General features: G+C 38.5%; 1 protein-coding gene across 1 annotated transcript in view; it reads right to left on the bottom strand.

The window, feature by feature from the left end:
- Positions 1 to 19,195, bottom strand: part of TTBK2 (tau tubulin kinase 2) — a 105,149-nt gene that overhangs the window by 6,928 nt on the left and 79,026 nt on the right. The window contains exons 10-12 of the mRNA XM_008587607.1: positions 14,498 to 14,709; positions 12,613 to 13,201; positions 1,572 to 2,848 (exon numbers count right to left, since the gene is read on the bottom strand). Coding sequence (XP_008585829.1) covers positions 1,572 to 2,848; positions 12,613 to 13,201; positions 14,498 to 14,709 — 2,078 coding nt within the window. The remainder of the gene's footprint in view (positions 1 to 1,571; positions 2,849 to 12,612; positions 13,202 to 14,497; positions 14,710 to 19,195) is intronic.

Below are 19,195 nucleotides of genomic sequence, written 5' to 3'. Positions count from 1 at the left end.
TTGCCGGTCCCGGTCCGGTCCGGGTGCGACACTGAGGGTTGCGATCCGTTGCCGGACACGAAAAAAGACAAAAAAAAAAAAACTGTCCTTCAAAAGTGAGGGAGAAATTAAGACATTCCCAGATAAAAGGTGAAGGAGTTCGTTACCATCAGACCTGCCTTGTAAGAAATGTAAGGGGAGTCCTGCAAGTTGAAATGAAAGGACTCTAGACAGTAACTCAAAGCCCTATGAAAAAATAAAGATCACAATAAAGGTAAATACATAGGCAATTATAAAAGCTAGTATTATTGTAGCAACGGTTTATAACTCCACTTTTTGTTTTCTGCATGATTTAATTCTTTTTTTAAAAAGTAATTATTAGTCTAAAAGCTAGCATTATTCTAACTCTGGTTTGTAACTCCACATTCTGTTTTCTACATAATTTATGAGACTAATGCAGTTTTTAAATTATTATTTTATGTCTTTGGGCTCACAATGTATAAAGATAAAATTCTGTGACATTAACAACTGAAAGGAGTGGGGATGTAGATATAAAGGAGCACAGTTTTTGTATGTTATTGAAGTTAGGCTGCTATAAATCCAAATTAGAGTGTTTTAACTTTAGGATGTTAAATGTAATCCCCATAGTAAGCACAAAGAAAATAGCTATAGAATATACACTAAAGGAAATGAGAATGTAATTTAAATGTTTCACTACAAAAAATCAACTAAACACAAAAGAAGACAATGATGCAGGAAAGGAGAGGCAAAAGCTATAAGTCATGTAGAAAAGAAATACCAAAATGACAGAAGTCCTTCCTTATGTCAGCCTTAATAGGAAGGAAATTCTGAAACATTCTACAACATGAATGATCCTTGAAGACACTATGCTAAGTAAAATAAGCCAGTCACAAAATGACAAATACTGTATAATTCTACTTATTTGAGGTACTTAGAGTAGTAAAAATCATAGAGACAGAAAGTACATTTAGTGGTTGCCCGTACCTGGGGGGTGGGGAGGAATGGGGACTTATTGTTTAATGGGTATAGAGTGTCAGTTTTTAAGATGAAAAAAGTTATGGAGATGGATGGTGGTGATGACTGCACAGCAAAATGAATGTACTTAATACCACTGAACTGTACACTTAAAAAGGTTAAGATGGTAAATTTTACATTATGTGTATTTTATCACAATGAAAAAATTAGAAAAAAAAAAAATGGGGCCGGCCCGGTGGCACACTGGAGAGTGCGCCGCTTGGGAGCGTGGCGGCGCTCCCGCCGAGGGTTCAGATCCCATGTGGAGACCGGTTCCCGCTCACTGGCTGAGTGCAGTGCGGACGCAACACCGAGGGTTGCGATCCCGTTACCGGTCAGTAAAAAAGACAAAAAAGGAAAAAAAAAATTAGAAAAAGATATTAATCTGAATTAATCTGACCACTTCCACTGCATTATGCTATAAGGCCTGGGAAAGGCAGGAAAGAAAGCAGTGGCTCAGAAGCAGACTACAAAGAAATGATACCACTGACATAGTACAATAAAGCAGATATAAAATAACGTTACATACTTAACATAGGGACGGCACACAGCATTACCTGGCTTCTACTCCAGGCCTCATGGGTGGCTTTCCTGGTGGTGGCCGAGGCAAGAACTGAGATGAAGTTAAGCTACTGACTTGATCTGAGTTGACCCATGAAACTGGCCTTGGAATTTTGCTCTTTTTGGACTGGGAGATGATAGGTGACAGAAAGCTATCTTCAGCTGACCTACTCAGGTGAGAATCTACTGCCAGTCTTGAAAAGGGAGTGGAGACTTCCTCCCCAGAAAAGGGAACAGGAACAGTAGCTAGTTTCTTCTCATCCAACAGTTTATCAGAGGCACTTGAGAGGTCACCAAGGAAATTCTTAAATTGCCTTTTTTCCATCAGAAGTTTGACTAGGTCTGGCTGGTAAGCTTTCTTTTGGAGGAGCTTTTCTTTTGCAGAGACTGGAGAGGATGATTCAAAAGTTGAGTCTATCTCTTGTGCTAAAACAGGGATTCGGCTATGTCTACTTACAAAGGATGACCTAACCACATCCTTTCGAGTTGGGGGGCCATGTTCATTCTCTGAAACACAATGAAATAGTTCTCCATTTCTAGGGGCAATTTTCTCTCTCTTACCCTCTTGGTGCAAAAAAGTAGAGAGGTCTCCTTGACGACCTGGCAAATCTTCACTCTTGATGTCATCATCCTTAGATATCTTACTTTTTTGCATTGCTGCCACCTGGCCTATCTGTCCTTCAACATGTGGATCAATGACTCTTGGAGAAGTTTCTGAAGTTCCAACTGCCAGAAGCTTCATTATCTCATGATTTTTGTCTTGATTTGGCACCACACTAAAAGTCTGTGTCTTCAGCACATCAAGAGTTTCAGCAGCAGGTAAGTGATCCCTTTCCACAGTTACCAAATCTCCTGGGAGAGGGGAGATTTCAATACAATGTTGCCCTTTACTTAACTTCTCATCTTCATCATCTGACCCTAGAAGAATGCTTTTCTCTTCAGTCTCCCCAGGAAGATTCTCAAATTCTCTCACAACCAATCTACTATGGTCAGGTAGGTCTTTTGGTCCCAAGTCTTGAGATTTGCCACTCTCTCTAATACTGGGTAACATGTCATGACCAATGTGCTCTATCTGAAGCCCCAAATCAGTTCTGCTTCCTCCACTAGGAGGTTCACCCTCTGTCACAACCAAGCCAGAGAAGTTCTCTCTTGGAGAATAAAGCTCCACAGTGGGCTCCATGGGCTGAAGATCTTTCTTCTCTGGCTGCTGACCATAGTGAAAGCTTCCTGAAGTCGACTGTGTAGATGCCACAGAAGGTCTAGGAATTGTAATCTGGAGGGGGAGGGGGGGCAGGAATAAAGCGCAATTATATGGAATATCAGTGAAGATGCACGATTTGAAATTCAGCACCTCAAATTCTAATTTATAAGAGTAACACACATGTTGAACAGATTTGTTTAACTCATACTAAGAAAGAGAAATTCTGAATAAAAATGAATGACACTCAAGCTCCTCTACTCAGGAACTGTACAGAACAGTCTCCCTCTAGGTTCATTCCTGCTCTTTCTGTAGCATGCTCTGTGCTCTGGAAGACTGATTTCTACAGACTGCACCATCCTAGCTGTGTTGCTTTCTGATTTCTTGTTAGATTTGCCCAATGGGCGGCACTGACAGAGAATCAGAAGATGGGAGGAAAGAGAGGACAGGGTAATGATTCTCCCTGCTTACTTCCTGAGGGACTGCAGTTTTGGTGGTGGCTACATTCCACCATCCTGGCCACAGCTTCTATCATGTGGCCCCTCTTTCAACAGTCATGACTCCCATCAAGTTCAACTAACTGCCCCTTACCATTTGGGGACTCATGGTAGGAATGGATTCCTCCCTATTGCTGGTCCTGTTGGTTCTCTTAACTCTGCCCACACATCTGTAAAAAGTTCCTTTCATTAAGTTCTCTTTAACTCCCTTTCAGTGTGCCATGTATTTCCTGCCAGTGTCCAGATACAGGATTATAGAAAAAAATTATTGGCAAATAATTGTTAATTGAAAAACCCCCAATTTCCATGCATTTTGTTGTCTCCCATAAATTCTATCTAAATTCAATCTATCAATGTTAGGAATATTATATCTTCCTATAAGCAAAGACATACAAAGATACTTCATGTAATATTTCATGTCTTCTCTAATTTTTTAAGATCAAGCCTAAGATAAGTGAAATTCTAACATCCTTCCACTGAGGTCATTTCAATTCTATGTGAAAAGATTCAATATCTAATAAGAATGTCCTTTCTTAAGACACCTAAATTTTCCACATCTTCACATCTGTTAAAGAGTGACATGTAAGGAGGCTGAAAATAACTACATAAACTGGTAAGGAAAAAAGCCTTTTTGACAAATCAAGTAAGCTCAAATTACTTAATGAAACCCATTAAGTTCTAGGAAGACTATAGAAATTGGTCTGAATTCAAAATAAAATGGATTTGGAACAGTCACGGGAGATTTTGTTTAGATTCAATCTCTAGTCCAAAGACACCAAGAAATCGGTATGGTTCCAAAGTCAGCTAAGGTGTTTAGATCTATCTCACTTTGTGTCAGGAATATGATTAGGTTTATAGACATGTAAAGCCTGTCTTAAGCCCAGCCCAGGGAGAAAACACCTAACTAACTTTCTAGAATAGCTCCCAAATAGAACCAGGGCCCTGAGGATTTTTCAGATTAATCAAAGACAGACTATTTGGGTTCAGATATGAACACTCGCAACAGCCCAGACATAGAATGATCGTGGGGAAAAGCACGAAGTTGAATTGGTGCTGTTACCATTCTGGATGCCACCTCATACTTGTACCTTTCTTTAAATATTCCAAAATACATTCAGGCAGATGGTATTTTCTAATGCATGGATGTACATATAAATTTTTTCTAGCATGTGTGTGTGTGTGTATACTTTTGTTGTTGTTGTTTTTGGCGGGCCAGTAGTGGGATCCAAACCCTTAACCTTGGTGTTATCAGCACCACACTCTAACTAAGTGAGCTAACTGGCCAGCCGGTCTAGATTTTTTAAATGATATTCAAATCTAAAATTTATAGTAATTCACTTTTCAAAATTTACTTTTTAAGACCCAAGAGTGACTGTGATAAGAAAAGCAGGTGTGAAATGATATTAAATGCCAAATAACAAGGGAGATGAATACCTACATTCAAAATAAGCCAATAGTAGTCAACTTATCATTTTATGTAATTCTAAGTACGTCTGCCAAAATGAACTCAGCAGTGTTTACAAAAATAATACATAAGGGCTGGCCAGTTGCTCACTTGGTTAGAGCATGGTGCTGGTAACACCAAGGTCAAGAGTTTGGATCCCATACTAGACAGACGCCAAAAAAATAAAATAATACTCCACTGGTCTTCTGAGATTAAAGCTAGGGTTAACTTCTGCAGTTCTGAGATTAATTCATTTCAGATTCAGGATACATATCTATGTATATGTGTGGTATGAAAAAAGGAATGACAATCTTGTATATAGAAAATATTCATATATATGAACCAACAGACAGGAGAATTTGTTTTCTTGAAGATTCTGAGTAATTAAAATAAACTGTACATAAATTACTCTCATATGATATTTCCATAGCACTTTAAGTTTTATAAAATTGTCCTAAAATCATTGACAAATTCCATTTCATGGCTTTCCTATATTTAAATTGGGTACTATTATTATTATTATTTTTTTTTTTAAAGATGACTGGTAAGGGGATCTTAACCCTTGACTTGGTGTTGTCAGCACCATGCTCACCCAGTGAGCAAACCGGCCATCCCTATATATGGGATCCGAACCCATGGCCTTGGTGTTATTAGCACCGCACTCTCTCGAGTGAGCCACAGGCCGGCCCAATTGGGTACTATTATTATTATTAGTTTTTTTTTTAAAGATGACTGGTAAGGGGATCTTAACCCTTGACTTGGTGTTGTCAGCACCATGCTCACCCAGTGAGCAAACCGGCCATCCCTATATATGGGATCCGAACCCGTGGCCTTGGTGTTATTAGCACCGCACTCTCTCGAGTGAGCCACAGGCCGGCCCAATTGGGTACTATTATTGATACAAATTCACAAATAAGGAAAAACACATCCAAGAAAATGCATGGATAACACTTCAGGATTTTGAAAGTCGTGCACAGCACAGCATAGCCTACTGACATGTACTGCACACTCTCAAATAAAGTCTGAGAAACCAAGTCTGCAAAACATTATTTGACAAGGTAAAAGGAGAAAACCCAGAATCAATAGTTGAATTCAGAGAAGAGAGAGCTACTTCTAAGTGTAGCTAAAAATAGCTTTCTTAACCTTAAACTATAAAGACACAAAAGCAATTCCCATACTTGGGACTCTGTATAAATGGACTAAATAATTGATCTGCCAGTAAGCCATATGCATCTTTTATGTCTTTAATTTCTATAATTCACAAACATTTAAGGCATTTCCTTTGTTCAGATCTCTAATTGTATCATGTATACATTTCTACAGAATTATAAAATAACATTGATATTTTCCATTTCTTTCATATTTTCTTATTTTTATTAACACCTAGTACTAAGTGTTACTAACATCAGTCTCATTACTTTATGGTTCAGATAAAGCAGTCTCATTATTTTCCAGTCACTCCACTTTAGAACTGGCCACTAGCAAAAGACAATGAACTGCAAATCAACTAACACTTGCATTTCAACTTACATATTATCCTTTTACTTTTCTCCCATTCAAGATTCTAATGCTACTAAGATGAAAAACTTTGGAAAATTCAACATTCATACCAAATAGCCTTTCTTACAAATGAAAGGTATGTGGTATACAAAATATCCATATCTCATTTCGGTTTATTGACAAAGACAAATAATTTAGAAGAGGTAGAGATAGAATAATTTATTGGATCCTATTACAGCCAAGAATAATTGAGTTATAGAAACAAATTCCTGGCCTATTAAAAAATTAAATTTTAAGCATCTGAATTTCTATGGGCCATTCAAATCCCAATAGAGACTTCTTTTGTTTAAAGCATCTTTCTATAACAATTTATACAAGTGTTGAAAATTATGAATAAAACTAAAGCACTATTATTGAACCATGATTTTATGTACCAAATTTTAATTTCTACTAGGGTAGTTCACAATTCATGGAAAAATAGAACTGAAAGATAATACAAATCTTCCCATGAACTTTTTGAAGACCCCTCATATAAAAAGCAGTCCACAGCAGTGGTAGCATTTGAATATTAAGAGGCCATAATGCTATCTCCCACTCTTTACACATATTGCTTACTCTATCTGCATGTATGTTAGTTACTCATGCTGAAGTATTGCTACATAGTTGTTTGGTCTATTTGGGTGGATTGCGGGGTGAGAGGGAGTAAGGGAGAGGGGAAGAATGCCGAGGGCAGCAGCAGTCTTTGCTACAGAGGTGGGTAAAACTGAAAACCTAAAGCCTCAAGACCAAAGTAAATGAAAAGTAAAAGTTGCTTTTTCCCTTCCCTTGTTATCTCACTCCCCAGAGACATGTCACTCATTATTAATAGTTAATGTCTGTTTAAGGGGGTTGCAACTATAAAAATTTTGTAGGGGTACTAAAAATCATAAGCAAGCTACAACTCACACCCAAGGAATAGAAATCCTAAAAAAGATGGACTAAAATAAAAATATTTCTTGACAGGAATGTAATTACATATTACATATACGTCTACAGGATTTAACAGTCAGTTTTCTAGCCCCTTCGTGCAATATTGAGGGATACTTTAGGGATAAATCTAGTCCAGATTCCATCACCTATAGATTTCTACCATAGCACCTATAACATTTAAACTGTGTTTCTTTACTAGACTGAAGACCCTCAAAAGCAGTGAGGTGACTCACTGGGCTTTTCAGTACCTCACACAGTATCTGATACATAGTAGATGCTTAATAGAGTGAATCAACCATTGAATGCTTGGGTTCCTCCCATGAAACCTCTCCAAAGTGGAAGTCCAGTCTATATTTGAACACTTTACAAAATGGGTTTTCTTCACTGCCCAATGCATTCTATTTAATCTCTAGTTTTTTCTGACTATACATAGATTGAATTATACTATCAAAGATCATTCCAGAGATGTAATCTCATAGCAAAAAAAACCAAAAAACAAAAAACAACTTTCTATGATTATAATGACCCAATTTTCCAGGTCAAAAATAGGAATCTATGGTCAGCAGAGGACATTTGGCCGTGCCCAGTTAATGTACATGCATTCAACTCTCCTGAAAAATTCATTTTAATAAGTTAATCAGGTGGCAATCAATCCAAAAAGTCTTCACCTTTTCACATTATTAAAGTATACAACTATTAATACATCTATGGATCATTCCTATTTCAATGAGGGCTCTGAGTAACTCCATGAGCTTTCACACAGTTTATACAAGGGCCCCAAACAGGTGAAACATACCTCCCTAGGAAAACCACATGGAGCTACTATTTCAAATAAGTTGTACCACTGAAACATCTCTCCAACTTTCACTGAAATTTTCACAGTTCAGGCCCTCATCACATTTGCCTGGACTACTGCCAAAGCCTCCTCACTGCTGCCCCAGCCCATTCTCCACTATCCTGCTGTCAAAGAGCAAGTTGCTCTCCTTCCTTAATGGTGCAATGGTTTCTTTTCCCATCTCTCAGCATGGCCAGCAAGGCCCTTCATACCATAACCTTACCTCGTACAGCTTGTCTTCAGTCTCTTTCTTTTACTTAACATTTCTGGATCATTTATTTAAATACCCTGAACACTGGTGCTTCAAGCCTCTGGGCCTTTGCACATGCTATTCTCTTTGCCTGACACTCTCATATCCTTTTCCAGCAAACTTAGTCATTATTCAGTCTGCTTATTTTCGAAGTGTTCTTTAACCTTCCCAGAAAGATGTTTAGTTTTTCTTTCCTCCATAATTATGAAAGGAATGCATCTTCACCACTGTAAAACAAATTAGAAAATAAAAATACCCAGAATCGCACTCATCAGTCCTAGGCAGATTTTTCTGTGTCCTCATTCCTGTACATAACTCCACTACAATCCCTTCAGGTTGTTTAAGGTATCTGTTCAGATGTAGGCTTTCACTGCCAACCTAACAGGTTGCTGTCAACTTTCTATCCCTTAAGTACAGCCTAAAGCCTGGAACTTAGCAGACACTTAACAGGTCTAAAGAAATGAAAAGAACAGAATTAAGGCAATGCAATTAACTTCTAATTTAAATTTTAGTAGAACTGGTTTTGGTACTCTTATAAACACCACCAGAGGAATTCTCTCAACAGATGCTGGCTAACAGATTATAAAAAATTCTGTTACTCTTTCTTTTGGTCCTGCTCTATGTGCATTATTTTATACCCCCTCTCTTCTCATCTTTGAGAAACAAGTCAATGAAGAAAGTCCTGTAGTATGTTTACAATGTCCTGGTGTGAGGAACAGAACACCAACTCTAGTCCATCAGCCATCTGACTCTTCACGGATCATTTCCCTTTCCTGAGGCTTGGTGCCCTTGGTGCAAAGAGGGATAATAATATTCCCTCTGTTTGTTCCATGGAGTTGCTGTTAAGACCAAATATGGAAGTATTCTATAAAACACAAATGTAAGGAAATAAGGTAATTGGTCTCTAAGGTGGTCACCAATGACCTCTGCCTCCTGGTATTCAAACCCTTGTATAATCCCCTGCTACACTGCAGCAGGGTTGGTCTGTGTTACCAACAGAATAAGGCAGAAATGATGATATGCCTCTTCTGAGACTGGGTTATAAAACACACTGTGGCTTCTAATGTGATGGGGGTGTGTTCTCTGTCCCCTTATCTCTGTCTCTTTCTCTCCTCACTCACTGGGAAAGCCAGATGCCATGTCAAGTATAGAGAGGACCAATTGGTGAAGAAGTAAAGACTCTGGCCAAACAGCCAGTGAAAATCTGAGGCCTGCCATCAGCTATGTGAGTGAGTTTAGACGTGGATCTTCCCATCCCAGTGGAACCTGAAGATGATTTCAACCCTGGCTGACAGCTTGACAGCAACCTCATGAGAGACCCTTAAGCCAGAACCACCGAACTAAGCCACTCCTGCAATCCTAAACCCCAGACACTATGTGAAATTATGACTGTTTGTTGTTTAAAGCTACTAAATTTAGAGTATGTAGGTGGTATTATTAGTCCCCAGTCACATTTATACTCTTTCTGAAGGTAATATGAAAATGAAGCTTTCTAAAGGACTATCTAGAACCAAGAGATCATGTACAATCTGCCTTGATATTCTGCAAGATTGCAAACATCACTGTTCAAGTCCATTCTCCCTATCAACAGTGATTACCCAACATCACCTAAATCCAGGCACTTTCTTTCCTATAGCTACTACAATTCTGGACAAGTAGTTAGAACTCCTTTGGAAGTGGTTCAAGTTGTTTTCTTTTTCTTCTCTACACTTGTTCATTTATACCACTTTAATTTTGCCTCTCCATTTGCTAATCAAAATGTAGAGAATGTTTCTTTTTGGGGGGCAGCTGGCCAGTATGGGGATACAAACCCTTGACGTTGATGTTCTAACACCATACTCTAATCGACTGAGCTAACCAGCCAGCCCCTAATATTTCTTCTGTAAGACAAAGCTTGGTTTTATTTCACTCCCTGTAAACCCATGTTGTTCAACATCTTTTTAGAAATCATTGATAGTGGGCCAATTTAATCACTGTTTACCCTGGGGAAAAATCTGATTTACAATATTAACCCCAAACTAATTTCTTTACAATCTAGCAAATTTATCCATCTTTCAAAATACGTTATTTAAAAATTTTATAAAGGCTATTTGATAATCAGTTTTCATGTGTTTAGGAAGTCTTAAGCAAGGCTCACAAGTCTGCACTAAGAAATTAAGAGAACTAAAGAGTGCCTGAAGTTCTTATCATATTAATATTAACTATACTTATAATACATATATTTAAACTTTAACTTTGACTATTTCTGTAGATTGAGATATGAGTATATTTCCCCTTCATATCATCACATAAAAGAAACAAGCCTGAATAATACAAACAAACTCAGTTTCTTATTTAAAATAAGAATGTCTTATTTTAAAATATTCAGATAGAACAATAATATTGTTTATCGTATCATCCAAGCAAGAGTGTAAAGTTAGAGCTGCAAGAGATCTGGAGAAATTAATTGGCAGTGCTCCCTATTTAATGTATCTGTGTTAAGTTGGTGAAATGATAACATCTGCTTTGAAAAAGGAAACTCTCAATTTAAGCCTCAGGAACAGAATCAAGATAAATATATTTTATCCCAAGCCCCTAAAAATAAAAGAAATGGGAAGTTTAATACCTTAGAAATAAATATACATGTGATGCACCTGACATTTTATTAGAAACTTTCAGTTAAGAAAAATAATTTTATGTAAAGATATCTGAAAGTAAGGTCAAATTTATCAAATACGTGAATGTAAGTCTAATAACAACCTGACTAAAAAAACATTGCAGATAGTGTAAGAGAACCCTGAGAATAATCTTTGTGGACAGAACAGCATTGATGAGAGGGAGCAAAACATACTGGGAGAAATGGAGCAAAGGTTTTAGAAAGCCTCTATGAAGGGACGCACACCAGAATGCTGTTGGAAAAATGCTTGAACAGCACTTAGTACATCACCTAATAGAGTCAAAGAAAAGAAAAAGGTGAACCTGGGAAGGTGGAAAAGGGAATGAATGGAAGAGGAAAGGTGGGGTAGAAAAAGGGATAGGGCAAAAAGGGAGGAAGGTAGTAAGGACTGCCTCTAGCCCACATGCTATCTTTGTACAATTTAGAAAAAGATGCCCTTCAAAGAGGAAATATCCCTGTGCCAAGACGCACACTTTGGCAAGCAAATTTTGGGCTACATTTCAGCCCCAACTTGTTCCCTTCGCTAGGCCCTTTTAGAACAGCCTGTGTAAATGTATAAAACAGTCCTGGGAAAAAGGCGAAGACCAACTAACTAACCCTGAGGAAGAAGTAGGCAGGCATTTATTTCCCTGGTTTGGAGCACAGGCAAATTCCTACAGAACTGTACACAAAATGAGATTTTGTTGGTATCTTTTCCCACTGATTTGCACCTGCATGTGAAATTGTGTTCTAATAGAAAATATTTCAGTTTGGGGAATAATGCTTCCTCTAGTAAAGTGAAAGGGAGGGTTGCTAGATGATTATGGAATTTAAGGAAACCTGGTAACTCCCACCCATGTAAGGACAGATGTACCTGTGAGTGCCTGAGATTTATGTACACAGTTCCTTATTGCCTGCGGGCTTTTCAGGGCTTTGTTTGGCCATCTCTGGCTTTTCTGGGGGTCTTCCTGCTCACACAGTCAGTAGGGGCATCACTGCTTACTATAACAGGGTAGCAGGCATCTCCAGCTGTATACCGAAGAGCAAGAGTAAATAGTAGTGCTTCCTCAAAATGTGCCTTTGCATAAGACCTGTATCATAACTGCCTTCACCTCCTTGTTAAAATGAAGACTCCTGAGCTCACTCTCCTCCAGACTTACTAAAGCAGAAATTCTGGAAGTGAGGACTGGGACTCTGCATTTTAAACAATGGACATCAAAGCTGTAAAACTACTGTTTAAGAGAAATGTAAGATATGAGAAATTTCTGGGTGGGGGTTAAAAAGATAAGGAATAAAAAGGCTTAGGCCTAGCAACAGTGTACAGTGTAAAAAAACAAACCACAAATGATTAAATATATACCTTCCTCACTAAATGTATAATAAAAATCTCTAGAATTACAAATTTAAAAAAAAGCATTATATATACACACATACATAGATAGTTCTTGTGGTCTAATTATAAATGTTATTCCAAAAGTAGGTTATAATGACATTTCATGCATTGAGTTTGATATAATGAAAGGAAACCCCACTTTTTGAAAAATTTCATATTGGAAGCTGAATATAGAATTTAGTCCAAACATCACTCCCTATACCCATTTGCCAAACTCAGGCCTCTGCTAAAGAATCTTAGTTGATCAACTATTGGTCCTTTCTTAATAGCACCTCAAGGGGATAACAGAAAATAATGACAGGAACAAATTTCTTACCACTGTAAAGGGTCCTTCTGCTTGTGCCTCCATTGGACTTGTGGGTGTTGCTGCAATAAACTGACTAGCAACTCCAGCCTGGAGTTCTAGCCTATCTGTATACTGTTCTGAAGCAACAGTGGCAGAGCACCGTGCAGAAAGTGCCAAGACCACACCTGAGGTTTCCTTCTTTAAATGATCATTTTCTGCCCAAGGACCTAATCGAAGCCTTTCATCTTGATGTGATTCCTCCAGGACTTGAAGCACTTCAGGCTCCTCATCAGAAGGGCTTGCAGTTGTTTTATGGCCTAAAGCCTCATTTGTCCTAAAATCCTGAAGGTCCTGTTCTTTGTCCACAATCACCCATTCTTTGGAATCAACCTCCTGCTTGCAAGAGCTCAGGTTAACAGCTATAAATCCATTGCTTCCACCACCATCTGCCTGCTCAGGGGTGTTGGCAGAGGCAGGTTTAGAGGCATCTGGAAGATATTCTTCATCATAGTGCCAAATATGGTCAGTACGGGATGCAGCAGGAACACAAGGCTTATGAAGTAGAGCCGGGAGAACAGATTCCTTTCCTGCACTGGAATCTTTCTGCATTTTCTCCAGGCTTAAGGAAATGGACAGAAGTTAATCAATTGTTCTAGGGAAACAATTATTCCATTACCTGTAAGCTCTATGCAGAAATAATAACACATGAATATGAGAGAGAAAAATACAGATAAAGCATAAAGAAAGTTTCACAGGGTTATGTTCTCCTCCACCTGCCATAATTCTACTGTGGAAGATGGAGCTCAGCTCTTTCCTCAGCATGGCCCTCTTTTAAGTTCCCTTCTTTTGTTAGAATAATTCTTTACCAAACTAAGCTGTTAGCCCTACTGCGCTCTTATATTTACTCCCTATATTAGCCACAACTCAAAAACTTTAAAACACTGCCTCAACCTAGTCCATCCTTTTGATCATTTCAACATGTAGACACAAGTTTACATCACAGAGCTATGAGACTGAATGATTGCCATGTGAGAAAGAACACACATATGTGAAGGACAGTTTAAAGTGGAAGTGAGATTGGACTAGGCCAGAAGTGGCTGAATTGTCTTGGGACACAGCAACTACCATGTTAGTCAAATCCACGGTCCTTCTAATATTTCACTGCCAATAGTAGCCACCAAAAATGTACAACTGAAGGGTATGACTACTATAAAAGATACTTAATACTACTGAAGCCTTCTATAATTCATAAATATATCCCAAACTCTTTTTAAAGTTTCATTTCTCTCTTCTGTTATCAAAATTTATTGTAGGGATAATGTGCCTAATAACCATGAACTACAGTCAACATCTATGCATAGCTCTCTAAAGTTTCAACTTCCTTCTCTTTAGGTAGATTATGAGCTCTGAGGGCAAGAATGATAAACTTATTGATATCTACTTTCCTACAGCACCTTATTGATAGAAGGCCTTTACTAAGTTGATTGAACTGACTGTCCCTTGTGCATAAATTACATGTATTCCCTTCATTCCTGACTACTGCCATTTTTATTATGCTGTCTCTAACTCTACACTGTTGTTTGGAAGAGATAACCTTCCAACAAAGTCAATGCAAAATGTTCTTTTAACTTGTACCTAGTGTTATGAAGTTACCAGCTCCCACTGCTCAGCTCCCAAAGCCAAAGGCTATACTACAGAATTTATAATAACATTAGAAGACAATTCACATTAAGAATCAGGATGATGATAATTAAAAACATAGATGGAAATGAGAGCTTAATGAAATCAGTATTGCAAAAATGCACGAATTTCTTATTTGCAAGACTTTACATAATAGAAATTAATAACAATAATAATAATAACAACAAAGATGGTAGCTTAAAAGCTTTAAAAAGAAAGAAAAACTATTTCATACCAGATCTCAAGAAACTTGTCAGTATCTGGCTTTGGCTCTAGTGTCAGACGTTTTTCCAGCTCAAAACTGTGGATGGAACGTAACTTTCGCACCAGTGGAACATCTCTGTCTGGCTGAGTAATTTCTGAGCGGACACGCACTGGTGAACCAAGGCTTGGAGCATTGAGAATACCATTTGCTTGACCATGGCTGTTTTCATCTTCAGTAGCAGCCTAGACAAAACATAAAATAAAACCATGAAAAATATTCCAGGAGCTATACATGGGAGGATTCATTGAAGCCTTTCAAAATAATATAAACAAATAATTAGATGTGTTTTCAGAAGATTAGGATAATTTGTCCAGTTTACTTCTTTACATTCTTGTCTACTGACCTTTATTAAATAAGTTTTCTTAACACTAAGTTTCAGTATTATTTTAGTTTTTTATATTTTTGGAACAAGGATAGTCTAAAAATGTTTAACAACCTTGGTTTTTTATATTATGTCTGACTAGATATTTGCAGGACCCCAATTCACTAAACTAAAACTAAAACCTGGGAAGGACACTCTCTTTGAGAAAGAAGTCTCACAAGAGTTATGAGAGGTAACTGAACCTGAATTCCCACTCCCCCTACTTGTTCCTCCTCTAAAAAACAAACAACCACAACCCCTGGTAAGAACAGTAAGGAGCTGAGCAGAGCAGAAGGCTGAGCGTGAGGCAGCCCAAAGGGGTGCGGTTGTCTAAAGACAGATGCCTACAGCAACACGATTATTAGGGAAATGAAGCCTTACACCAGGTGTGTTATGAGAGAGGGAAGGGACATCTATTCTGATTAGAGACTCTCAAGAAGAGACCCAACTGGTCTCAAATTGTGGGTGCACTCTGGCTACCAGAAGCAGAAACTAGCCTTCTCTGAAGGAAGGTTTCCCAATCCCCCAATTTAGGTCTACATGACTCTCACCAATTATTAATTAATGAGCAAAAAACTAAAGACAATCAAACACATGAGAAGGTATGCCACCATGACTAAGAGTCAGTAGAAATAATAATTTAAAAGAAAACATTTAAAACTCCCAGAGATTTCAGATATCAAACTTGTTCAGATACAAAATATAGAAAAGCTATGCATAAAATATTTAAACAAATAAAGGTCATTATCACAAGGATCAACAATGGATTATTTGGAATTAAATGATTAATTTAGCATTAAATATTCAATTAACAAGTTAAACAGCAAATTAACCACACACACACACACAAAAAGCCACAATTATTAACTAGTGAACAGGAAGAATAGCCCAAGAAATTATCTAGAATGAAGCACAGCAAGATAAGAAGAAGAAAAATATGAAAAAAGATATTAAAAGATATGATGGATAGAATAAAAGGGCATAATAATATATATCTAATTGGAGTCCCAGAAAGAGATAATAGAAAGAATGAAGAGGTGGCAATATTTAGGTAGAGAAAGGCTGTATATTTCCCAAAACTTATACAAAAATATGAATCAAAATATTCAGGAAACACAAGATATCCTGAGCAAGATAAACAAAAAGAAATATATGCCTAGACACATTGTAGTTAAAATGCAGAACACCATTGACAAGGAGAAGAACTAAAAAGCAGCTGAAAAGGAAAGATGGGGATGAGGGGTAGGAGGAAATGATCACCTACAAAAAAAAAAACAAACAAAAACAATTAGAACAGCAGACTTCTGAACACCAAGGCTGAAATAAAGAAATTTATAGATAAGTAAAAATTGAAAGAATCCTCTACTAGAAGACCTGAAATAAAGCGACTTCTAAAGGAAATATTTCAGGAAGAAAGATGAGTCCAGGACTTGCAGAAATCAAAGAAAATGGTAAACATCTTTGAAAGTCCATGTGAATGTTACATGTATAAAAGAACAGCAACATTAATAATGAGTAAGGTTTTTAAGGGGCTGGCCAGTTGGCTATAGCACAGCCTTATAACACCGAGGTCAAGGGATCAGATCCCAGTACCAGCCAGCCACCAATACAAAATCTCTTCAACACTGTTTGTGGGACTTTAAACTAGCAGAGCCATATGGAAAACAGTATGGAGGTTTCTCAAACAACTACAGATAGAGCTACCATATGATCCAGCAATGCCACTACTGCATACACATCCAAAGGAATGGAAATCATTATGTCAAAGGGATACCTTCACTCCCATGTTCACTGCAGCTCTATTTACAATAGCCAAAATATGCAACCAACCTAAGTGCCCATCAACAGATGATTGGATAAAGAAAATGTGGTATATATACACAATTGACTACTACTCAGCCATAAAAAAATGAAATTCTTCCATTTGCAGCAACATGGAGGAGTCTAGAGAAAATTATGTTAAGTGAAATAAGCGACAGAAAACAGAAATACCACATGTTCTCACTCATAACTGGCTGCTAGTAAGGAAGTACAGGAGTGAGGGAGGGAGGGAGTGACGGAGGGAGGGAAGGAAAGAATGAAGAAAAGAAAGAAAGAAAAAACCACAACAATATGTTGAACTTTCGGAAGGAGAGAACAAACCTAAGGATACTAGAGATGAGGCGAAGGGAGGGAGAGGGTTTAGGAAGTGATAGGTCAGGCAAAAGGCATAAAGAAATATCAAGATTTGTAAGAATGAATATGCTAATAATAAATTTTAAAATTTAAGTAAAAAACAAATAAAAGGTTATTTTTTCAAAAGCAGAAAAAAATAATGAGTATGTTTTTTAAAAAGGAAAGAATTAAGACTAGGATTTTCGCCTCTGACCTGAAGGAATGCATAGCCCAGCACTTCTACAACCTTGTCCTGCTTCCCGGGGTACGAGATGACATTGCCAAATACAAGCTACTCAACTTCCACCTCTACATGGCACTCAAGAAGGCCCTGTTCAAGCCTGGAGTCTGGTTCAAAGGTAGAAGCCCAGAGGCAGGGAACAAAGGGAGGGGCTGGAGTTCCTGCAGGGATCCTGATCCCATTGTGCGAGTCAGGCACTTGTACCCTCCAGGAAGCCATCATCGTGGGTAGCATCATCACCAAGTGCTCCATCCCTGTGCTGCACTCCAGTGCAGCCATGCTGAAGATTGCTGAGATGGAATACGGTGGTGCCAACAGCATCTTCCTATGACTGCTGCTGGATAAGAAGTATGCACTGCCCTACCGGGTGCTGGACGCCCTTGTCTTCCACCTCGTGGGGTTCTGGACAGAGAAGCGGGAGCTGCCTGTGATCTGGCACCAGTGCCTCCTGACTTTGGTGCAGTGCTACAAGGCAGACTTGGCAACAGATCAGAAAGAGGCGCTCCTGGAACTGCTTCGGCGGCAGCCCCATCCGCAACTGTCTCCCGAAATCAGGCGTGAACTTCAGAGCGCAGTCCCCCGAGATGTGGAAGATTTTCCCATCACCATGGAGTGAGGAAAGCTTACCTGTCCTGGTCCGAGGGGCACGAGGGGACACCAGGACCCTATTGGTGACTAAAGATGACACTGAGCCTCTATGGCTCAAAACCCAGATCAGGGCAGTGCCAGGTCACAGGGTCATCTGTGGCTCCCAGTCCTAAACAGGGAGGACTAAGGGTCTGACTGGCTCCCTCTCCCATCCTAGGCCTTTGTCCCTGCTCAGTTCTGGGATCTGACTTGAGATTCCATGTGCCAGCACTCCAATTCCCCAGCCAGGCTAGGTATAAGTACTTCTCTCTGGCTATTGTGTCAAGTCACTGGGATGTGGATAAAAACAAAAAGGCAGGTATTTATTGAACCTCTTTGTTTTGGTGCAGTCAATGGAGGTCTTTCTTCTTTTCCTCTTTAGCTGGAAGTCCCTGGTGGGGGACTCAGGAGTGGATTCTTACCCAGTTTACATAGGACCCCCACATAACCTACAAGTTTGTTTTTCCAGGCGCACTTGCTTTATTAGCCCCCAGGGGCACATTCTCTGCCTTCTCCTGACATGATACAGGCTACTTTAGTAGAATGCCAGCAACCAGGAGCAGGTTGTTCAAAAGATGGTTGTGTCTCAGGTGTGGGTGAAATGGCTACAGCATAAAACTCCTTCTCAAGGACAGCAGAGAGACAAGAAAGGTCAGAGAATAAAGTTGGGCTCAGGAATGATTAGATTGGGATCAGCACCAAACAGGTTCCCTTTCTAGCTTTTTGGCCAGTGAAATCCAGTGGCTGGCAAACTAGGGCCAAATACCTGTTTTTGTGTGGCCTGTGAGCTAAGAATAAATTTTACATTTTCAAATATTGGGGGGAAAAAACTAATAGAACAGTGTTTGTGACAGGTGAGAATTATGTGAACATATTTCAGTGTCCACAAATAATGCTTTATTGGAACACAGCCATGCACACCATTTAAAAAAATTAATAATAATAAGGAAAGAATTTAAAAAATACAAAAGAACTAAAATACTGGGACTAAAGTTAAAATGTTCTAAGGTCCTTGCAATATCACAAAGGTGGTTAAGATATTGCTTAACTTCAGACTTTAAGTTAATAATACATGGGAGATTTCATGAATAACTACGAAAAGAACAAAATTAGAATGTTTAAATCCCAAATAAGTACAAAGAGAAAACAGAAGAATCAAATAACAAACCAATAAAAACTGTAATCCAAAAAAAACTGAGCTAGAAAGATAAAAAGGCTGAACAAATAGAAATTTAAAAGTAACATAAAAGTTCAAATAAAAATAACTCTAGGGCCGGCCCGGTGG

The sequence above is a fragment of the Galeopterus variegatus genome, unplaced genomic scaffold (assembly GCF_000696425.1).
Source record: "Galeopterus variegatus unplaced genomic scaffold, G_variegatus-3.0.2 Scaffold4465, whole genome shotgun sequence".
In the NCBI taxonomy this organism is placed as follows: domain Eukaryota; kingdom Metazoa; phylum Chordata; class Mammalia; order Dermoptera; family Cynocephalidae; genus Galeopterus; species Galeopterus variegatus.
The sequence above is the reverse complement of the archived record's forward strand: the minus strand, read 5'-3'. Positions and strand labels throughout refer to the sequence as shown.